At 37.1% G+C, this 25004-nt stretch overlaps 1 protein-coding gene across 1 annotated transcript in view; it reads left to right on the plus strand.

Annotated features, from left to right (window-relative positions):
* The window catches only part of LOC107742961 (E3 ubiquitin-protein ligase UBR3-like), a 69632-nt gene that overhangs the window by 13874 nt on the left and 30754 nt on the right, over positions 1-25004 (plus strand). The window contains exons 13-24 of the mRNA XM_016556050.1: positions 66-155; positions 2854-2982; positions 3514-3566; positions 3642-3775; positions 4129-4214; positions 5475-5616; positions 6516-6612; positions 11284-11425; positions 11581-11685; positions 13035-13229; positions 16455-16900; positions 19058-19146. Coding sequence (XP_016411536.1) covers positions 66-155; positions 2854-2982; positions 3514-3566; positions 3642-3775; positions 4129-4214; positions 5475-5616; positions 6516-6612; positions 11284-11425; positions 11581-11685; positions 13035-13229; positions 16455-16900; positions 19058-19146 — 1708 coding nt within the window. The remainder of the gene's footprint in view (positions 1-65; positions 156-2853; positions 2983-3513; positions 3567-3641; positions 3776-4128; positions 4215-5474; positions 5617-6515; positions 6613-11283; positions 11426-11580; positions 11686-13034; positions 13230-16454; positions 16901-19057; positions 19147-25004) is intronic.

Below are 25004 nucleotides of genomic sequence, written 5' to 3' on the forward strand. Positions count from 1 at the left end.
GAAGCCTTTTTTTTTTTTTTTTTTGAGCATGATTATAAACTGATCTGTTTTTCGTTGTTTTGCAGGGAGTGAGGTGTCAAGGTCTGGATTTAGACAGTTTGCTTCCTGATCAGGAGATGCTTATGAAGATCATGGTTCACCCTCTTCAGATACAGGTAATACACAATGAAGGTGAATAAAGAGATTAATACGAGAAGAATGAATCAGTGTCGAAGGCCAGACAAATTCTTCTGGTTGTCAGGTACCAGTGCTGTCCAGACTACACATATAATTTGATAATAATTTAATTTAATTAATATAATAATAATTAATAATTTATGCATTTAGCAGACGCTTTTATCCAAAGCGACTTACAGTGCATTCAGGCTATACATTTTTTACCAGTATGTGTGTTCCCTGGGGATCGAACCCAAGACCTTTTGCGCTGCTAACGCAATGCTCTACCACTGAGCCACAGGAACATATCTCATAAAAGGAGCAGATATTTGTGTGTGGGACAGATCAAAATCACTGAAAGTCTTCCCCACTATGGAGGACTAAGAGTGACAACTAAAATGAAACGAATGAACAAGTTATCAAGTTAATAATTCACACATAAAAAACGGAAATAACTAATTCACTTTGAAGTAGACAAATTACACTGAACAAAATTATAAACGCAACACTTTTGTTTTTGCCCCCATTTTTCATGAGCTCTCTCAAATATTGTTCACAAATCTGTCTAAATCTGTGCCTTTTATTGTGGCCAGTCTAAGGCACACCTGTGCAATAATCATGCTGTCTAATCAGCAACTTGATATGCCACACCTGTGAGGTGGATGGATTATCTCGGCAAAGGAGAAGTGCTCACTAACACAGATTTAGACAGATTTGTGAACAATATTTGAGAGAAATAGGCCTTTTGTGTACATAGAAAAAGTCTATTGCGTTCAGCTCATGAAAAATGGGGGCAAAAACAAAAGTGTTGCGTTTATAATTTTGTTCAGTGTAATAGACAATTAAAAACTGTAGTTGAATAAAATATTACGTAGTTTATACATTTAAAAATAAATAGATATTTAAAACTATTTAATTTGTTTTAAAAAGTTGTTAAATTAAACAGGAAACCGTAATTTTTCATTTTGTCAAATGCTTTTTTAAAATCTATTCCAGTTTAAAAAATGCCATTGGACGGTTCACTTGTGGTGCCCCCGGCACTAAGCACAATTGTTTCTTGTGACAGAGCAGTGAATTTATGAATTAAATTATGAATTGAGCTTTGAATTGAACACAAACAGGTTGTATGAAATTATTTTATGATAATGTTACGGTGTTATATGACCCTGGACCAGAAAATCAGTCATAAGGGTCAATTTCTTGAAATTGAGATCTATGCCTCGGCTGAATAAATAAGCTTTCCATTGATGCATGGTTTGTTAGGATAGAACAATAGTTGCTGAGATACAACTATTTGAAAATCTGGGGCCGGTTGCACCAGCTAGACATAAAAAAGCTGGGTGTAAGCCCTACGCTGGGCTTTACAACGTCCAGCTTTACGATAAATATTTACACCTGTTACAGCAACTGAAACTACGATCAGGCACAACTACGCCCGGCGTAGACAATGCGTGTCCACGCCGACACATTCTCCCACAGTTATAGATATAGCTGAGACGACGTTCACGCCGCAATGGCTATAACTAACTACTAATAGGCCTATAGAACTGAATTGCTCAAGACATCCAGTGGGTACGGCATGTTTATAGTTTGTGTTTTGTGATAAAATTGACAGAATTTGAAAGCTGATAATTTATTTTTGATTAAAAGTAACAAAGCACAAAACTTATTGCGATTATTGGATGGCAGGCACGCTACAAATACTGAATGGATAAAGACGGTAAAATATTTCCAAGCATTTACACTGTCCTTTCAAGCAAGATGTCAAATGGTTATGTTTCTATTAATAATTCCAGTTCCTATGTAATATTTTACTGCATAATTATAAGATGCTGTACAGAAATATATTTTGTATTCAATTACTGTCGGCAGGGTGGTAGGCTATAGTCTACACCGAGCTTCGTGATTGATATCGCTTATCCTGCCCGAAAAGACCATAAACATTACAGTTCACGTCTGCAGTAAAAATTAACTAACAGACATGAATCCTAAAAACGAATAATGTCTGAACAAATCATGACTTTTCACTTTACACCTACCTCTGACTAGGCGAAAGATTTAGTGTCAGACGTAGCACTACGCCGAGATGGTGCAACAGGTATAAATTCATTTACAAAATATCTTCATGGAACATGATCTTTACTTAATATCCTAATGATTTTTGGCATAAAAGAAAAGTCTATAATTTTGACCCATACAATGTATTTTTGGCTATTGCTACAAACATACCCCAGCGACTTATGACTGCTTTTGTGCTCCAGGGTCACATGTTTCGTTCTTTTTGGAACATGACTGTGTAAAGCAGATGCACTTGTGTTGTATAGAAATAACCTGTACAATAACCTGCAGAACACGTAAAACACAAAAAGATATGTTTAATGGATGAAAGACAATCCTATGAATTAGGACTCCCCAGAGTTGTACACGAGTTCTGACCTCTGATGCTATTTATGATGTAATAGTGTGCTTCTGATTGGGACAAGGCTTTATTTTGCCGGTTTGCCGGTCAGTGTATTAATGCTGCTGAAGCAGAGGGCATTGTGTTGTGTAATGTTGCAGCCGTTTGTAGTAAATCTTCACTGATGTCTCGTGTTTCACTTCTGGCATGTGACAGTGTTGTGGAGCTAATGCCACAGTGTGTGATAAGCAGACGGGACCCATGTGTTGATCTGTGTGTGTGTGTGTGATTTTGTGCAGGCTAGCCTGTCTGAGATCCATAGTAACATGTGGGTGAGAAATGGGCTGCAGATTAAAGGCCAGGCCATGACTTATGTGCAGTCTCACTTCTGTAACTCCATGATTGACCCGGACATCTACCTCCTGCAGGTAACCTGCTGACACTCTCGCTCTCGCTCGCTCACCTGACACTTCTGTACTGAAATAGATGTTCATCCAGGGTCCAAAATTATTTGCCACATCTGATTTTATTTTGATTATTTGGCACGTCATGCAATTATTTGTAATCAATTGGCAGCCCTAATTATTTAGTATTTACACCACTTTGTTCATATGTCAAAGCCATTTTGCCTTTTTTGATTTTGTTTTGTTTGGTTTTATAGAAAAAATGCAAAGGTCATTGTGTCAACTTACAGCATCAAAACAGAGATATTTACAGACAACATGATTGTGTTTCTCATATTTCCCCCGGGAACATTTCTGTTCACTTGCTGTCTCTAGAGGGTCAGAGTGCTCTTGGATTTCATCAAAAACATCTTAATTTGTGTTCCGAAGATGAACGGAGGTCTTACAGGTTTGATTTTCATTTTTGGGTGAACTATCCCTTTAAGCTTAGTCATTAGGCTGCCGTTTTCAATAGAAATTTGATTGACTTATTTCAGTCTTATTTTTGGTCTTCAGGTGTGTGCGTCTAGACTGGATCCAGATTACTTCATCTCCTCAGTGTTTGAGAGGTGCGACAACGTCTCTGTCTTGGTTTGTGTGCTCACACTCAGCGATGGCTCCTAAAAGCTTTGTGTTTGCGTCAGGTTCAAGGTGGTGGATTTGCTGACGATGGCGTCTCAGCATCAGAACGCAGTGCTGGACTCGGAGCAGGAGAGACCCATGCTGGAGGGGGCGCTGACCTTCCTGGTCATCCTGTGCAGTCTCAGAGTACACTTAGGTGCATATCTTCTCCATCGCAATAATGCTGACCAAATGCAGCTCAGTAATGATATCAACCAGAAGATTTATTAATAAAATATGCTACTTCTGATCAGTGAATCTAAGGCTTCTTACAGCTTTAGAATATGACTGAATACGATTACATTCACTTCTAGTCGGTTATACATGAGAGCTATTAAAAGTAATGGGACTCACACCTGCATTTTGAAAGCGTGTTCTATACACGTTCTGTGTGAATCGAAACCCTTTCGAAAGCTAGCTGACTTTCTCGTCATACAGTGTGACAGCACAAGCTTGTCTCATGTGTAAACTCAGAGACTCATGTCTTTCTCTCTTTGTGTGTCTTTGCAGGAATGTCTGATGATGAGATTTTGAGAGCGGAGATGGTGTCGCAGTTGTGTATGAATGATCGTACCCACAGCTCCCTGCTAGATCTTGTATCCTTTCACCATGAAAACACGATGCACTCACAGGAAGTTCAATAAGTACTCTGCTTTGATTGTGTTTTTGCAAGCGTTGGTACATCTTGGCAAATTGTACTTGGGTTTGTATCATGAGATTCAAATTATCTTTTTTCCCCCCTCACTCTCAGTTAAATTAAATTGTGAAAAATCCAGAAAGAACCCCAGTCCAAAAAGAGACACTTGATCAAAATCGAGCACACAAATCATAATATAATGCAGCTATGTGAAGCATAAAGCATGTAAGTACAAACATCTGAAAGATGTGCTGTTGCTGATTTCACATGTGAAAGTGGTGTTTCATAAATACAAAAAGTGGTTTCTAAATGGCCAGAGAAAGACTTAAATTATGACACATATTTTCACAGCCACACAGGCCTTCCTGTATAGCTAATGTTAAATTGTTTAATATCAGTCACATTACTGACTGACTACTGATCCAACCCTTACAAAGATCTGAGATGACCGAACACCTGAGAAGAGATTATACCAACCCCCAGAAGACCTCAGATGATGCTAACCCTGGAACAGCATATAAAACTACCAAATATTGCTTAATCGCAACATATAATCATTGCGGTTAATAGGGTTAGCCGTCCGTTATAAAACGGATAGTTCCGGTCCTTGATTCTGATTGGTTGAGCCACGTTCGAAGCTGTTGTAAATTGCTCTACAAACATACACCTTCGTTTACTTCTGTGTGTTGCTCGGCAACCACTTTGTTGCAACCACAACTGTTTCTGAGGAACTACATTGTTTGGTGGAAGAATACTGTTTTTATTAATATCATTACACTTTATTTGCTCTGTTTTATTCTGTGAAACCTTACTACGTATATGGAATAACCGTTTTATAAAAGCAATAAGCCCCGTGAAGCCGTGGTTTACAGTGAATTTATAACAGCTAACTCTGCTTCGCGTCGTACCTAACAACGCCCCTTAGCTGTTATAAATTCACTGTAAACCACGGCTTCTTGGGCTTATTGCTTTATTTGATTGTGTAATTTGTAACTAACGGCATGATTTTTACTGTACATTTCTGCCATAGTCACCACTAATAACCTAATCCTAAATACAATGCAGAAACTTCAAATTTTCTGTAAAGATGCTTTGCAACGATTGGTATCGTGAAAAGCGCTATACAAATTAACTTGAATTTAACCTCTTTGTGGACTTAAATCAAGTATTTTGATGGCATTAGTTGGAGTTTGATGCTTGTCCTTGACTGTAGCTGTAGATCCCGGAGAATCCCAACCCTAAGAGCGGCGTGGTGCCAGGCAGCTGTAGTTTTGAGGAGATGCTGTCTGCTGTAGCTGATTTCAAAGCCCCGGTGTTTGAGCCTGGAGGATCCATGCAGCAGGGCATGTACACGCCTAAAGGTGACACACCTTATTGTTTCGCCATGTAGACTATGATGGGCTGTTTTTCTGTATATTCACTGCTTTGTTTGAGATGTTGTGTGTACCTCTCATTACCTGCAGATGGCAATGTGACTCTATGATTGCGCTGTTCGATGCATTTCTCTGCTTTAGGACAGAAGCATCTGCTCTCTAGCAATAGTTGTGTCTTTGTTTGTGTTGCCTGTTGCAGAACGTGACCGAACAGATTTCTGTACATTTAAAATTCAGCTCTAATTGATTTTTATTAAGATTAAAAAAATAATAATAATAATTCTAAAGAAGTCTTTTAAGCTCACCAAGGCTGCATTTATTTGATCAAAATTCAGTAAAAAAAACGAATATTGTGAAATATTATTATTAAAACGTATTAATTGACGTTTTATTATATTATATAGTTTTTTTAAAAAGTGTATTTTAAAATGTAATTCATTCATGCAGTATCAAAGATTATTTGTTTTAGCTGCATTTACTCCAGTCTTCAATGTGGCATGATCGATCAGAAATCGTTCTTTTATGCTGATTAGACAAACATTGTATTTATTGACATGTATTTCATAGTCTGGTCACTGTGACCAATGACACGAGTTTAGGTAACACGCCAACTAAATATCAGAATATTTCATGGTTGATCCATTCATTCAAAAAATGTAATCAAGAGTTATACAGTGTTTAAACGATGAGTTTATACTGGTGTTCTACTCATTTTCTAAAATATTTTTTTTGTATGCTTATTGCTTATTGACTGTATTGTGGTCATTAAGCTTATTGCTCGGCTCTCGCCACTTGGTGGCAGACTGAGGCTGTTTCCAAACGTTTCTTAATTTTTTCATAACTAACACTGTGTTTGTTCTGTGTGTGTGTGTGTGTGTGTTTTCCAGCGGAAGTCTGGGAGAAAGAGTTTGACCCTATAATGGTGATTCTACGCACCGTGTACCGCAGAGACGTGCAGTCGGCCATGGATCGATACGCAGCATTGTGAGTCTCTGAAAGCTTATTGCTCGGCTCTCGCCACATGGTGGCAGACTGAGGCTGTTTCCAAACGTTTCTTTATTTTTTCATAACTAACTCTGTGTTTGTTCTGTGTGTGTGTGTGTGTGTGTGTGTTTTCCAGCGGAAGTCTGGGAGAAAGAGTTTGACCCTATAATGGTGATTCTACGCACCGTGTACCGCAGAGACGTGCAGTCGGCCATGGATCGATACGCAGCATTGTGAGTCTCTGAAATCCTCCAGACCTCCTCATTTTAACGTTCACTTTATTATTTAAACATTATTTATTATTTAATGCACCGTCTGTTTCACTTCATTTTGTGCAAATCGAGATTCCTTAAGGTATAGTTTATAAATGCACGCAAATCCGGCACAGTTTATTCAACACGTATATTCTGTGAATGTTTTGAATTTTTGTACATTTTAGGGCAGCGATTTTCCTGTGACTAGATAAGACATATATGGACTATATGGAATATAGTAATGCTGGTAAACAACTGCTGTAAAACATTCAGTCTGAGGTGGAGCCTCTCTGAGATGTGCTCATTGATCATCCTGAAACCAAACTGAGAGGAAAAACTAGCCTATGGAGCCGTAAATTGCTGGATTTTGTGTGCTGTTGACCTTGAGTTTGAGGGTCGCTCTGTGATAGAGGGAATTATCTTCAGGGTCACTACTTTTCTTGCTCTGAGGAAGGTGTTCGTGGAGGGACTTACACCTGAAATGGGTTTTCCCACATAGAGTCATGTCACGGAGAATCAGTGCATCGCACCTCAAATACAGATTCCCTCTCCAACCACAGCCTTTACACACATGACCTCATTTCCTGTTCATCTCCGCCACATGAGGATTTTCCATATGTATGGCATGGACTATATGGAATATAGTAATGCTGGTAAACAACTGCTGTAAAACATTCAGTCTGAGGTGGAGCCTCTCTGAGATGTGCTCATTGATCATCCTGAAACCAAACTGAGAGGAAAAACTAGCCTATGGAGCCGTAAATTGCTGGATTTTGTGTGCTGTTGACCTTGAGTTTGAGGGTCGCTCTGTGATAGAGGGAATTATCTTCAGGGTCACTACTTTTCTTGCTCTGAGGAAGGTGTTCGTGGAGGGACTTACACCTGAAATGGGTTTTCCCACATAGAGTCATGTCACGGAGAATCAGTGCATCGCACCTCAAATACAGATTCCCTCTCCAACCACAGCCTTTACACACATGACCTCATTTCCTGTTCATCTCCGCCACATGAGGATTTTCCATATGTATGGCAGTAAAAAAAAAAGTGATTCCAAAACATGAGTTTATTTTATTCTATTGAATATTCCTCTTCCTGATATTTATTTATTTTACTTATTTCACTTGATATTTAGTTATGTTTATTTTATTTGTTATATTTTACATATTTGGCCATTTTGCTACAAGCTTGTATTTTTTATTTTTATTTAAATCAACATAAAACTGAAATTGAAATTCATACTTTTTGCCTGTGATCATCCTGAAACCAAACTGAGAGAAAAACTAGCCTATGGAGCCATAAATTGCTGGATTTTGTGTGCTGTTGACCTCGAGTTTGAGGGTCGCTCTGTGATAGAGGGAATTATCTTCAGGGTCACTACTTTTCTTGCTCTGAGGAAGGTGTTCGTGGAGGGACTTACACCTGAAATGGGTTTTCCCACATAGAGTCATGTCACGGAGAATCAGTGCATCGCACCTCAAATACAGATTCCCTCTCCAACCACAGCCTTTACACACATGACCTCATTTCCTGTTCATCTCCGCCACATGAGGATTTTCCATATGTATGGCAGTAAAAAAAAAAGTGATTCCAAAACATGAGTTTATTTTATTCTATTGAATATTCCTCTTCCTGATATTTATTTATTTTACTTATTTCACTTGATATTTAGTTATGTTTATTTTATTTGTTATATTTTACATATTTGGCCATTTTGCTACAAGCTTGTATTTTTTATTTTTATTTAAATCAACATAAAACTGAAATTGAAATTCATACTTTTTGCCTGTGTCTTTCAATTTTATTACACAGAACTTAATTTCTGAACTTATTTGCATTGTTTTCTTTGTATGTATGGATTACTTGGGTTGTTACTGACATCTAGTGAAAATTTAATGTCAACAGCACCTTTAGAAATATATTTACTGAGAATAATGGTGGTCAATACTTATTTTACCCGCTGTGTGTGTGTGTATATATATATATGTTGTTGTTGTTGTTGGTGTTGTTATAATATATTTTTTTAAAATATACAAATATGGAATGTTGGAAAAAATGCAAAGATAAGCTACTCTTAAATATGAAAGTAAACTGCCAGTAGGTGGCAGCAAGTCTTAATGAAGTCTTAATGAGTGAGTCATTGAGGCATTAATTCAAAAGATTCCGGCTGATTCATTCAAGAATTAAACAAATGGCTTTATGAATGGACCACTGAATCAATGACTCAAATGATTAATTCAAAAACGTTGAATCATTCAGTAACAAAACACTGCTGTGTTGCTCAGAGATGCGCGACTGTTTTGCTGCGATCTTTGTTTTGAACTATTTTCGTTAACCAAATTGAGCAAAAACAGTCAACATTGGCAATATTGTACTAAAATGTATATTAACTACTCGTTTGAACTCTTGTATAAAATCAATGTCAAATTTGCCATCGTGGTTTTCAGGGAAAACTTCAGTCTCTTGGTCATATAATGTTGCTTAACTAGGCTATTTGTTACAAATATAAAAACGAAGTTACATTTTTACCGCAGAATGTTTCTTCTGTGTGCAGTTGCGTTCATTTGTTTTGATTTCTCCGCAAGATGGTTTCACACACAGACAGACTGCATGAGCCTCAACTGGTGCGACCTTGTTACTGTTGATTATCCATTATCAATTATTAGGGCTGGGTTTCACAATTCGATTCGATTCTCATTCACAAGCTTTCGATTCGATTACCGATTCGATTCAGTGTCGATTATTTTGGATACATATCAGGTACAGTACATGCCAAATTTTCTCAAGGAAAAAAAAATCTCAACTAATGCTGTAAAATATACATGAGAGTCAGTTGGTACTACATTAAAATATTGAAGTTTAAAATTGAATGATTTGTGCTGTACAACGGCTTAAATTGCACTTAATGAAGTTTTTAGAATAATTAAGTTACAATTACTTAAGTTCAATTTTTTAAATATACACATTTCAATAGTGGCTGTCATAAAAACGTCAATTATCATTTAAACCAAATTTAATAAAATCAGAGTCATTCTCGCCGAAATTTTAATTAATCCGGTCGGGCAAGTAAAATGCTCTTTCACTTGCCCCTTCAAAAAATCTGTTTGTCCCACACAAGCATTAATGTCGAGCTCTGTTACTGTAGGCTATATTAACATTCATGTGTTAATGTCAAGCCCTGGCATAATGACAGTCATGACCTTAGTAATGACTGCTAAAATAGAAGTTATTTGTCTTTGTCATCTTCACTTTAAAAGCGTATTCTGGTCTCCGTAAACTCAGCGGCCTGGTTAAATGATAGTTTTGCAATCGCTGCAAAATCAACATGAAATCCGTAAGTGTTAGAAAGAAAGAAAGATGTCATGTGCTGTAAGTGGTTTTCAGTGGAACATGCTGTATATGTTCATGTCAGTTTGTGAATGTTTTGGTTGTGCTTGTGTCCGGCCGCTGGATGATGGATTACCTGTCAAGAGGACTATATATTTTATATCCCTCGTTCCTTTCGATGCTAATGGGGTCAGTGATGTCTTTAAAGCAGGGCAGCTGTGTTCAAGTCTGATAAAGCTAGAGCAACTTTTGTTGTTTGCAGTTGTTGTGTATGTTTGAATTTTATCAGCTGCATTCATGTCTTCTGTGGCTTTACCTCCATAATATCAGCTGTGCATTGTAACGTGGTTTATACATGTCTGTATTTTGACTAATATAACAATTCTTAGTCTCTAATTTTGTGAATCACTGGAATCATACACTTACAAAGTGTGTCATACACTGTACTTTACATCCTTAAACACAATATGGATCAAAAGCCCAAACATATTGGGAATGTACTGGTCAACCTTTTCCGTATAATGGGAAGTGAATGCAGACTCGGCTTTGTTGAATTCTAAGTTGACAAAAGCAAATTTGCTTGATGTTTACCTCCACAGTAGTTTTTAAGTAAAGGTTAACATCAATGTAAAATGTTGATGTTACTGTTGATGTCTCAAAAAATTTGACATCTACTGAAGAGTTCAGTGAGTAAGGCCTTAAATTTGGGTCTTTTCCTCACACAAGCTATTCTTCAGAAGACAAGTTGTGGAAAAGGTTTATAATTCCTTGATGGTGCTGGCATTTTGGAGATCATTTACATCACATTGAAAAGAGCAGCTAGGACAATCTGATAAATATCTCCTTTTGTATTCTATGAAAAAAAATCATAGAGTGAATAAATGATGCTAGAATTGTTATTTTGGTGTGAAATATTATTTTAGCATACATTTCAAATGCTGTTTAATGTTGCGTTTCAGGATTACACTTAAAAATACCCCAAAATGATTTGTTTTATATTTATAATTAGATTTTTTAATATTAGTATGGAAACTATGCTAAAGCCATTTGCATTGTTTAATGATTGTCTAATAAGTACTTTTGCCTTTTGCAGTTTGAAACAGTCAGGCATTCATACGGGGAACCCCTGGCCGCCCTATAAGGAGAGGACCCCTCTGCACCCCTGCTATAAAGGACTGGTGCGCCTTCTGCACTGCAAAACACTACATATCGTCATCTTCACACTGCTGTACAAGGTGAAACTTATCATGGAATAAAACGTGTGTGTGTGTGGAGGGGTAATTTTTTTCATTTTAAATGCAGATGTCTGGTCATCTAGTAGAAGTAAATAAATGGTTTCCCCATTGTCTTTTCACCTCTGTTAACGTTTTTTTTATGTTTGTTTGTTTAGATCTGGATGGATCATCAGAACATGTCTGAACATGTGTTGTGTATGGTGCTGTACCTGATAGAACTTGGACTTGATAATCAGGTCCAGGATGACAAAGTGGAAGAGGTAAGCTTTTTTTTCCTAAATAAGAGACTGGTCTAGTCTCAGAATCATATAGCACGGCCACACACACTGATGCATATTGCCAGTACTTAATTTGTAAATCGGAAGGTGCTGGAACGCAAAGGGCACAGCATCCTCAGGTTCCTGAACATGCGAAGAACACATACTTAAAATAGCATATGCCATGCTGTGGGTCTTACAGGCCTCACTTTCAAATAATTTCCCTGATATAGATATTTTGGCAATAATTACAAATAACATTAATTTAAAAGTTACACAATCACTTAAATAATATATTTTCAATTTATAACACGACATTTGAGTAAAGAAGTCAAGTAGTTTGCATCACTGGATGTACTTGCCAGTGTTTTAACATTTCTATTTAATAAACATTTAATGATTAAATATTTAGCTGCTTGCATCTTACCTTGCACTTGATTGGCAATCAAATCAAAATAAATAATTTTGACAATTTTTGACATTTTGACATACAGACTGCAGCTCTTTATGTTATTATTTTATAGCAATGTTGATATATAATTTCAAACTAGAGGTCCACTGATTCGTAAATTTTACGAATAATGATAGCTAGGTTGGACCACACTGGCCGATACCGATTAATCAACCAATAGGTTTTAAGATAGATACTGAATGAAAACTTCAATAGTGCTATACTATTTAAAAACAGTACTGAACCATACTTTGTAAAAAAAAAATAATAATAAAAAAAATATTACCTATATATTGATCATTGAAAAATCTATACAAAGGCCTTAGCATTAAAGTTATATTTCATATAGATATTGTTTGTATTTTCTTAGACTTTATTTGCTTCTATTTTAGAGCACCTGATGATTATCTAATCAAAATAGCTAAATATTGCAGTCGCACACTGACATGGATTTTTGCCGATTTGCAATTTTTGCACGTTCCAGCAGTCGACTATCGGTGCCGATTAATCGGCCGACAGCTGGCTAAATTATACAGCCCTACAAACAAGTACAGCAAACCTGGAATTATTATTTTTTTTTAATTCGTTATAGTGGTTTTTATCAGAAAAATTGCTTTAGATTTTTTTCCTCCCAAATTACGCAGCTTTAAGTTCCAATGTGTTTGCCATTGGTTTCAGTTTCCCTGGAAACAAAGTAGTGTCCTAACACACTCAACTCAACTTCCAGCCAGCACACTGTAATTACTCTATTAGCGCTTAACTAATTAAATCAGTGTTCGTCCAGAACAGAACACCTTCTGACTAGATTGTTTGTGGCAGCTGAAAGCACAAGCTTTAGATAAGGATTCCAGGCTGTTGTTTTGTCCGTCTTGCTGAGATGTTTTTTCCTGCTCTGTCGTAGGAGCCCTGTATTGAGGAGCACTGCCATGACAGCTGGTTCCCGGGCACCAGTCTGCTGTCTAACCTCCATCACGTCATCAACTTTGTGCGGGTTCGAGTGCCAGAGACGGCACCTGAGGTGGAGAGGAAGAGAGAGAGGGAGAGAGAACAAGAAACTCCAGCCAGCACCAGCTCTGAGAGCAGCACCTTCGGACAGGTGAGCCGGACACTCTCAGGTGTGCAGAGTCTTCTGACGGTCACGCATCTCTGTTTAGTGTTTGACATCACTCTCGTTTCACAGAGTTCCAGAAGGCTGACAGGAAATTGGAGAGAGGTAGAAGGATTTGGGAACGATTTTAAAGTGGTGTGAAATGATTTCTAGAGTTCCGTTTTGGATAACCAAGTTTGGAATGGTTTGAATTAGGAAGACTGCACTCGTTTTGTTATTCATAGACCAGCTCGTTTCTTGTCATTAATATTTCCAATAATTATACTGACACAAGTAAGTGGTTCTGTGACAAATAAGCTTGTCTGAGATTCTGAAAACGGGAAGAAAATATATTGCTTAAAATTGATGGGCAAAGATTTTAGAAATGTAATGTAGTGTTTGCAAAAAAAAAACAAAAAAAAAACTTTATATTAATTAAAAAATGTCAAGTGATGTAAACGAGTAACAATAATTTTAATACATGACCGTGAACATCTGATGGATGATGTTGTTAAACATTTTTTAAGTTAACTTTGTTTACAAATAATGACATTTTAATAATGGATATTACAGTTGTTGTGAGGATCAAATGCTTAACATATTAATATTTTGAAACATGACCGCTTCACTACTTTTGAAAAAAAAGAAAGAAAGAGAAGTTTTTCCAAGTAATTAGGAACACTACAGTTAAAAGGTTTTTGTTTCTTCTTAAATAATTATTTTATGCTCATCCAGGCTGCATTTATTTGATCAAAAATACAGGAAAAACTGTTGTGAAATATTACAATTAAAAATAACATATTTTTATTTTAATATACTTTAAAATATAATTTATTCCTGTGGTGGCAAAGCTGAATTTTCATTTTCATTTGTCTTGTGTAGATTTTATGTATGTGTTCGTCATTAAAGAGGTTTATTCAAGAAATTGCACACAGATCCAGACGCACAAAATTAATATCATGCCGTTGACCCAATTACAAATAAATGCACAGGAAATGGAGCACTGGTCATAATGTACCTTGTGGTACTTTTAGTTTTCTGTGATTGTGTGTGGGTTTTTTTTGTTTTTTTGGGTGGTCTGTGCATTGTAAACTCTGCCAGTTTTCTCCTGCTTGGTTTGTCTGACGTGTTCACAGAATGTTCTAGCTAGAGATGAGTGATGACAGGAAGTTTTCTTTAACTGCATGCGTTCTTTCAAGTGATGTATATAATGAGTCTTGAGCCCAGCGGTCAGCGGTTCACTGCTCATCGTTAAATATTCATCCACTTCAGTGAGATCAGCATGCTAATTAAACACAGTGTGGACACCTGACACCTTTCATAAGGGTTAGTACTCCGTATGTGCAAAGGAATTATCCTTTATTATATTGATCCCAGAATATGCTCTGCCAATCGTGAGTCAGAAATGAATACATTTAAACTAGAGTAAAGCAGGTCTGTTTTTATGACCAATGTCAGGTCTAACCTTGAGCTTCACCTTTGTGTATTTCACTTAGAGTTTGAAATGGAATTTGTCCTTCTGTTTCCCTCGTTGGGCAGCAAATGTCACTTGCCTAATAACTTTCTTATGGGACACAAAGTGCTCTTCCTCTGGGGCTGCTTACTGGTTCAGAAAGCCGAATCCTCGTTTTAGCTGCATACACATTTCAGGACATGGATTTTCCTAATGGGACTTTTGTAAGGGGCTGAACACACAGAACATGTTTTTGCATTTAAATGTGATGCTTTTCCATTGTTTTTTGATGTAAACATCCTCTGGCCTGAGTCTCGTGTTTTTCTGTGTGAACAGCCCCTACGAGTTTAAATCTTTTGATACTAAGAAGTGCTAACTCTGCAGTTTCTTAAAAGTAATACAGCAAAAATCCATATCCTAAAGATGGCAAACAGGAATTGAAGCTGTGAGGATATTGACAGCATTTTAGCTATATATTACACAGATTTATTGTTAAAATTCTGGTCAAGAGTTATACAGTATAGATGATGTTAAATTTACTATAAAATAGATCCAAAAACTCCACATTCTGATTGGATGAGCCTCATTTAAAGGGTTAGTTCACCCAAAAATGCAAATTCTGTTATTAATTACTCACCCTCGTGTTGTTCCAAATCCGTAAGACCTTCGTTCATCTTCGGAACACAATTTAAGATATTTTTGATTAAATATGAGGGCTCTCTGACCCTCCCATAGACGGCAAGGGTAACTACCACGTTCAAGGTCCAAAAAAAGTACCAAGATGATCGACAAAGTAGTCCGTGTGTCCGAAAACAAAAATAACGGCGCTGACCCAGATCTGCCGTGATGACGTCAGATCTGGGTCAGCGCCGGAGCCGCCACACACTCGCGTCATGATACTGTTGTGAACGCACGTCCAAAGTGACGCAGTAGAGACAAAAATGTGGAATAAAGTCGTTATTTTTGTTTTCTTTGCGCAAAAAAAGTATTCTCGTAGCTTCGTGACTTTACAGTTGAACCACTGATGTCACACTGACTACTTTGTCGATCATCTTGGTACTTTTTTTGGACCTTGAACGTGGTAGTTACCTTGCTGTCTATGGGAGGGTCAGAGAGCCCTCATATTTAATCAAAAATATCTTAATTTGTGTTCCGAAGATGAACGAAACACCCTAGTAACCCAGAACTAAGCAACCCAGAATCTGTCTGTCTGTCTGTCAATCAACTGTCTGTCATTCATCCATCCATCCATCTAATATGTCTATCTGTCTGTCATCTATCTATCAATCTGTCATTCATCCATCTGTCTGTCATCCATGTTTCAGTCTATCTGCCGCTGCACTCATCTATCTGTCATTCATTCATATATCAGTCTGTCTGTCTGTCATCTGTCTATCAATCTCTCTGTGTGTATCTGTCTGACTGACTGACAGCCTGCACATCTGCATATTACTTTTACTGCACATTCTGATTTTTTATATTATTTAGTACATTTTACTACTACTAATAATTAATAAACTCTTTATTTAATATTTTTTATCATGTTGCGCTTAACACATTTTATAAAAGCGCTAGGCCCTTGCTAAGACCGTGCATTAAAGTGATTTAACAGCCGGACTCACCCTCCAGTGGGTTTTTGCTTTAATAATAGCATGTGAATTTCTTGCTGTGAGTGACTATGACCAAACAAATCTCCTCTGTGTAACAGTGAGTGTGCTGTTGGTGTGCTGTCACTTGCAGCTGTATGTCTGGTTTTCATTCTGTCTGTGGTTTCTCCTCAGAACCTGCGCGAGGCTCAGGTGTTTAGTCTCGTGGCGGAGCGCAGAAGGAAGTTCCAGGAGATCATAAACCGCAGTAACCACGAGGCCAGTCAGACGGTGCGGCCCAAGTCCTCATCCTCTCGCTGGCTGCCGCCCGGCTCGCCTCCGCAGCTGGTGACCGAGATCCTGGAGATCCGTGAGAGCATGCTGTCTCTCCTGGTCAAGCTGCATCAGAAACTGTCTGCCAAGCAGAACTCTCTGTCTCTGAGCTGGCTGGCTGAGGTGGATCCGGCCCATCACACGCACGGAGATGGGTTAACAGCCATCGAACGGATCCTGGCCAAAGCTGCCGCCCGTAGCCGGCACAGCAAGAGGTGCCTCCAGGAAATCTGTGGGAAAGTGTGCCCACCCATACCGCCCAAGAAGAACAGTCCTGGAGATAAGAAGAGCATGGACAAGGAAGAGAGGTGTGTGCACTCCCCGTTTCATTTCCACTCAAAAATATCAAATGTGACCCTGGACCACAAAATCAGTCATAAGAGTCAATTTTTCGAAATTGAGATTTATACATCATCTGAAAGCTGAATAGATAAGCTTTCCATTGATGTATGGTTTATATATTTTTTTCACCCTTACTCAAAGCATTATAATTAATTAAACATGTTGTTTATGCATCTGATTATGGGAAAGTTGTTGCCTGCAAACCAACTATAGCATGCGCGTTGTCTGGACTAGGTTACCATAGAGCAGTATTGGAGGACTTTGCTCATTTGTTTGTCCCTGACATTGTCAGCTGGAAACTCTTGAAGCGTGTCATTCCTGTCTGTATTAGTTTATGCCCCTCTATAAAGTGTCTGTTCCTCCCATCCAAATAACAAAGGAGAGAGACTGACAATGACACAGTGCTCTCATCTAATCAAGGTTGGCAGGTATTTATAAGGCTTTGTTGTATGCTGTCAGTGGGCAGAATTTGTGGTATTAAACTGATTATTAGGGTTTCCAGATATTCACACACGTCATGAGGGACAAACAGACAGACAAACAATATGAGCATTGGTGCACATTTTCTGAGGTAAAGAATTGTACAGGCTTTTCTTCACTGAACAAATGGTTTTCTGTAGGGGTGAAAATGTTATTTAATCTGATTGTCCGGGTCCAGAGTCATCAAACACGGCATCGGAATCTTCATCTGACTTTTTTCATTGTTTCCAGATTTTTCTGCGGTTCATGTATGTTGTAAAAAAAAAAAAAGCCTAATCCTTTGTCACAAATAAAGGGATTTTTTATTTTTTTTTAATATAAGAATATGCGAGGCTAGAAGAAATACACTGAAAATACAAGCAATTTAGCGACTTTCTGCCAAAATGCAGCTTCGTCACGGTACAACTTGTTACGCAAATGTGACCCAGGAGCACAAAAGCAGTCTTAAGTCGCTGGGGTATATTTGTAGCAATAGCCAACATCAATGGAAAGCTTATTTATTCAGCTTTCAGATGATGTATAAATCTCAATTTCGAAAAATTGACCCTTATGACTGGTTTTGTGGTCCAGGGTCACAAATGAGATTGAGGGAGACATTAAGTTTGATTTGATTGAATTCACTTACAATAACAATTTAAATGTATTAACTACATTATATTGCATATTTTCTTCTTAGACAAAAATATTTATATTTCTTATTATTCTTTGTAAAATATTTAGTAAAGTCGCTAGGAGGGCCATGCCCCCCTACCCCACTTCAAGCTACGCCCATGCTAGGAATATATAACTGTCGGATTGGGACTCGGAATCGGCAGATACTCAGTGTTCAATGACTTGGACTGGATAGGGGGCACAAAAAAACCTGATCGGGACATCCCCAATTATTCTTACCCTTTGTTCTTAATTAAACGGCTTATGGAAGTATGTTTTTGACCACCAGCTTTATAATACGTATTTGTTTATTTATTAGGGCTGTCAGATGATTACAGTTTTCAATCTAATTAATTACATGATGTGCTGACCTTAATCCAATTAATTGATGATTAATCACACAACAATTTGGGCTGAAAACCACCAAAAAGTCATATGATAAATAAGTTTTGAATAGTCATAACAAAAAGTAGCTTTAGAAAGAAATGTTTTGATTCAACATAGAATTTTTATGGCTGTAACATTGTTTTCAGAAGCTGCATCTGAAGTTGCATTTAGGTATATTTACAAAGACTGTTCAGAGGTGGCATATATGCATTTACACAGCAAGTTAAAATTGCATAAATAATGCTATGAGATTAATGGATTGGGTTTGTTTATGAACTCTTTTATAAAATCAATATCACATTTGCAATCGTGAGATGACAAGAAATGGAAATTACTATATACCAACCAGAATTTCAATTGGTCCATCCCTAACTAATGAGCATTTTCATTGGACTTAATGATTGACTGAGAGCGAATATATGCTCATTTTCAAAATCCATCCAAATCCATCCTTCAAACAGTCATCGAATGTAGTCAGGTTATCATCACATGTCAACATTTCAAAACCATTTGATTCTAACCCATCATTCATAGCCTTTGAAAATGGACATTTCATAATTAACAGCTAATAATGATGCAAATAATTTCTGTTTTGACATCTGCAGGCGTCAAAGGGCCAGAGAGAGACAGCAGAAACTGCTGGCGGAGTTTGCCTCGAGGCAGAAGAGTTTCATGGAGACTGCCATGGATGTTGGTGAGCTTGAACATGAGCTGAAGTTGTTTGCTGACCTTTATTAAACACGTCTGATTTAAATGAGATTTGTTCTTGCATTGAAAAATAGGTAAGGAATATAATTGACTGCAGAAATCTTGAGAAACATTTTTTAATAGGTGGAATTTAGAATTTCCGTTAAGTTTCGTTTAGTCTGTTTAAATATATAAAAATTGTAAAATTAAAGAGGTTAATTAAAATAGTTCATACAGAAAGCGCTGCATATTAATGTATTATGTTATTGGTTTAATTTTTCAAGAACATTAAGGAATATTATTGTAGCTTCATGTATGGGCAGTCAGTGAAAAAGCAAATCTCTATTTAGACAAATTTGTGTAAAATTCTGGTTTTAATTATATGCTCTTTAGTGTAGTATTCTTAACTAGTTAGTCAATTACATTTTACAGTCCATTACTACACCGTTTTGCACGTAGTTTAGAGGACGTGGTAAACTTGCAGAAGTCCTTGAAGGCTGAGGCTGTGGGCTGGATAATCTTACTCTTGAAGGAAGGTGACTCAAATTGCCTCCGTTCTGCCCTTCACACTCCCTCAGGCCTTTTTAGCACAGACTTGTGTGCGTGTGATTCTCAGGGGCCGTACTATTGCGCTTCAGGGCAGTTCTGCTGTGTGCTGGTCCCCGAGATCAAAAGAGAATGCAGTGACGCTGTGTTTAAGACATGAGTGATGAAGGTTTAATATAAGCCTTACTATAATATCTCGGTACAGTCAACATCATATCCTACACATGACCCCCCATGTACTGTATATGGGATGATTTACAAGAATCTCTTTCTAGATTGTAGCTACTAGGGTTATTTGAGATTGTCAAAATTTGCCAGAACTCTAGTACCGATAGTAATATTATATTAAACAAATGTAACAATACCAGAATCAGTAGTACCACCTAGGGTTGTGACTGTTACGAAATTTTCCCACTGGTTAATCGACGTGTGACAACACCGATAATATCGGTATCACTGTGGGGTGGGGGATTTTCCCTTTTTTCCTCACTTTCCTTCGCTTTTAAATGGCTTGTAAAAGTGGTGTTCGCATTTTACTTTCACTTTTAAATTAGCGGCAATTCGGCGAGTTTTCCCTCTTTCCCTCGCTTTCCCTCGCTTTTAAATAGCTTAAAAGCATCATGCACATTTTTGCTTGAATGCAATTCAAGCAACAACAAAATACAAAGTCAAACTCACTTAACCTATATATAAATCATAGAACTTTTAACAAAACGAATAAAAATACACCATGCTATAGGCTATGCCTAATATAAAATGACAAATAACTTGCACAAAGTTTAAATAGGTATACAAAACTGAAAATAAGTAAACACTGTGGAACCAAATAAATAAGAAACACAGAACGTTTATTAGCAAAACTAATATGAAATCTTGGAGGCACGGCATACACCTTAATGTCAAATAAAATAAATGCATTACACAAAGTTTAAATAAACTAACAATCAGCAAACACTGTGGAACCAATAAAATACAGGTGCATCTCAATAAATTAGAATGTCGTGGAAAAGTTCATTTATTTCAGTAATTCAACTCAAATTGTGAAACTCGTGTAATAAATAAATTCAATGCACACAGACTGAAGTAGTTTTAAGTCTTTGGTTCTTTTAATTGTGGTGATTGGCTTTTCAAAATCCAAAATACTGGTTTCGAAACTAAATCATCCGCTATCATCTTGTCTGTCTCACCTCACCCTTCTTGTCAGTCAGCTCGACTTGCTCTCCTCTTGTGATAAATGAAATCTGATCTGTGATGTGACTGTCGTTTGGCACGCTGCATTGAGCAGCCGCGTTCAGTTTTTAATTGTAGTGTCTGTTCTCTAACTGAACTAAATGATTTTTATTACTATAAATAATCTAAATGACGGTGGGGGATGATGCCGTGGTGGGCAAGTGACATAAAACTTCACACCGGTATCACCGTCAACACCGACTATCACAGCAAGCCTAGTACTACCAAGCATCTCTGTATCAAAGGGACTTGTGTGTTAAAGATAATTATTGAATGCTGCAGTTATTTGTGAATTTCATGTTTAGAGCAGTAGTGAAGTTTTCATTTGGCCGAAACTGGAAAAAAAAGTTTATTTAACAATCAATTAATCACATTTATTTAATAATCAACACTCAAGAAACTGAGTTTAAATTTCAAAAATTTAAATTGCACATAAGGCAATTTTAATATTAACTTCTTAGTGATATAATTGTTTCTACTCCAATTCGTTGTTTTCATGACAAATTTATTCAAACATAACATGTAACATTTTATTGGTGTCTTTCCACAGTTGAAGCACTGATTGAGTGATTACATAAAACAATACACTTCAGAAAGTTGTACTGTATCTTTCTACATAGCTACTTTCTAATGTTCATTTATGTTTGTTTCATTCTATGACTAGTAGTAAAGAGGAAGACATGAATCAGTTATTGTGTGCTCTGCGCTGTCACTTGAACGGAGCGATCTGTTATGGCACATTAAAGCATGTTAAAACTACATTAAGCTTATTGCAATTATTGGATGGCAGGAGCGCTACAAATAATGTTTTGTGAAGTTTTGTTCACACATCTACTGAAAACAACAAGGTTGATCTTAAAGGAGTTATCGGATGCCCATTTTCCACAAGTTGGTATGATTCTTTAGGGTCTTAATGAAAAGTCTATAACATACTTTGGTTAATTTCTCAATGGTAGTGTCGTGGGGTGACGAGCCGTTCTCATGAGACCGTTTACTTTAGCAAGCGGAACTTGCTAACTAGCACATTATTAGGAAAGGCGATTTGCAAAGATTCATAAAAGAACCTTATACTCACTTCTTCTGTAGGTGAGGCTGGATCACGAATGATTTGCGCGAACATAAACGCATTTAGGTAGATCGGAGGATGCATTCCCTTCAAAAACAAAGGGGTCTTCAGCGGCTCAGATGTCAGGAGTAAATGATGACTGCTATGTTCATTATTACATCCAACAACAAAACACCTCAATCGCTTAGGAGACATTCTTGTCTACATCTGCTCCGGCGGTGAAACAATGGCGGACTGATGACAGCTCACTCAGGGCGGGTCTAAGGTAAAACGCTAGTGTCAATCAACAATCGTAGGAGGGGCCTGGGTCAGTGTGACGTCACACAGACAGGCATCTGAGAATGGCTTGATATGAGAAAGGGGAAATGATTTAACGAGATAAAAAAAACAAAAACACTGGGTGGATCTTTATCATTATAGGGTGGTTGTGTACACACTGCCAACACACATTTCAGTTCAAACGACTTGTAAAAGTGCATGTTGTATCCGATGACCCCTTTAAGTATAGATACCGGTTCATCTAAATGAAGATTAATTAAAAACAAGAAATCAATATTGTTAGCCCAGCATAGCATCCACACAGCTGATGTTTAGCTTTTATAGTTTATCCATGTTGTGTGCACAAAATAGACACTGACACAATCATTGCACCATTGAAGAAACACTAATTAAATATTACCGTTTCAGTCAATGATTTTGGCCCTCCAAAACCAAAAATTCACTTTCTGCCGAATATTTTTGGTTGCTGAAATTTCTGTGTCACACATCCTTTTGAATAAGGATGATATCTGATCTGTTTAGAGAAACAGGATTTGCCTTGTTCACCAGAAGTCAACAGCAAATGCTAAAGTGACGTTGAGATTTGGCTGAAATATTAGCTTCAGACGCCCATGGTTGATGTCCTCGCTGACATTGAGCAGTGTCTGTATTATAGATGTGCACATGCCTGCGATTACCAGAATAAAACATTCTCTTGAGCTCTGATGTACGGGCTCCATTTGTTTTCCAGATTTGAATCAAAGGTCAGTTTGGACAGGAATATTTGCACTGGAATTCTAATGAGATAAATTGGGCCAGCATTTCGAGCATATGTGCATATGGTAATGAATCTCAGACCCCCCCCCCCAAGAAACTTTCATTTGCTTGCTTACATTGCTTTTGTTTTGGAAGATAATATTAGGTGACAGGAAAAATTCTATTTCAGTGTTTTTACGAGTGAACCTACTTTCTCAGGGAAACACAAAAGCATTCAAATAAAGCAATAAGCCCCAAGAAGCCGTGGTTTACAGTGAATTTATAACAGCTAAGGGGCGTTGTTAGGTACGACGTGAAGCGGAGTGACTAAAACCCCCTTACCTGTTATAAATTCACTGTAAACCACGGCTTCATGGGGCTTATTGCTTTTATAAAACGGTTATTCCATATACGTAGTAAGGTTTCACAAAATAAAACAGAGCAAATAAAGTGTAATGATATTAATAAAAACAGTATTCTTCCACCAAACAATGTAGTTCCTCAGAAACAGTTGTGGTTGCAACAAAGTGGTTGCCGAGCAACACACAGAAGTAAACAAAGGTGTATGTTTGTAGAGTAATTTACAACAGCTTCGAACGTGGCTCAGCCAATCAGAATCAAGGACCGGAACTCTCCATTTTATAATATAGAATTTTCTATTTATTTGTTTGTTACTGAAAATAACAATTACCCATTAACAATTTTGACATTTATTATAGGATTCAGCTGCCCTTTTGCTACCCCCAGGAACACAGTGATTTGAAATTAATCTCTTTTTATAATTTTAGGTTTGTTTAATAATGCATAGGATAATAATTCAATGTCCTAAATCTCTTGAGATCACGCACTGCTTTTCATTGCTATGAAAATGTCTCCCGTGTTAATTAAGCTGTATTTTCTGCTGAATTTATTTGTCTTAATTACTTTATTTGTTGGTAATCTAGTGGTCTGCTTCATTAAGCTTGTTCACTGTATAATGAGAGCTTGACTGATGTGTTGACTGGCAGATGTCTGTATTAACGCTTGAGTTTGAACCGTGAATCTGGTGTATGCTTGTGTGTTTTTGATGAACAAGTACTTCTGGATAAAAAAAACAGGTAGATGGATTTGAATGAAATGATGGTTGAAATCAACAAAAAAGTAGTTTCACCATGATGATATTTGAGATTTTTACCTGTTTTACGGTGTATAAATGTCATGAATTATCCGCATAAGAGGACTAGTTGTCACAGTGTTGAGTTGGGACGGGTGTGTTAGAGGGCAGCAGATCCAGGCAGGCCGCCTCAGGCAAACACGGTCACATTAACTCTCCAACACAAACGTTTCATTTCCCCATACACTTCTGCCTCTGTCTGAGCACCTAAAGCTATAAATCAATCAAAACACATGGTGACATTTACAAAGCCTCTATTTCCTCTGAAATTGAACATGTTTTTTAACATTTAGGAGTGATTTAGAAATGGAAGGTAATCCCCATGAATGTGTTATTCGGGAATAGCACATATCGGCAGTATTTGTGACTGGGAACAGTGTTAATTTTGACAGCAAATTTTGATTTAGTTTTAGTCGTAGTCTTTTGACTAAAATGCCATATTTAGTTTTAGTCATGTTTTAGTCATCTGAATTGTTTTTAGTTTTAGTCTAGTTTTAGTCGACCAAATATCATAAGATTTTAGTCGACTAAATCTACAGTAAATTTAGTCGGCTAAAATCTAATGGGTTTAGTTACAGTGCACAACATGCGTGTGTTAAAATTAAATAAAACTACTCATAAAGAATAAGAACATGGTCTTCTTTTTAATGAAATACCAATGTTATATAGGCTAATTATGCATTCTTTATAGCATATTGTTTACCATATTCTTCATTCTTTCAAGCAGACAAATTTATTTCTATAAATAAATTTAGATTAATCTTTAGGGCTACTAAAGTTTTTCAGTCAAGAGCAGTGAGTGATTTTCTGTTTTTCTGTTGTTGCTTGATTAAAGGGGTCATATGATGTTGCTAAA

Source organism: Sinocyclocheilus rhinocerous, unplaced genomic scaffold (genome assembly GCF_001515625.1).
Source record: "Sinocyclocheilus rhinocerous isolate Xijiao unplaced genomic scaffold, SAMN03320098_v1.1 scaffold45, whole genome shotgun sequence".
NCBI lineage: Eukaryota > Metazoa > Chordata > Actinopteri > Cypriniformes > Cyprinidae > Sinocyclocheilus > Sinocyclocheilus rhinocerous.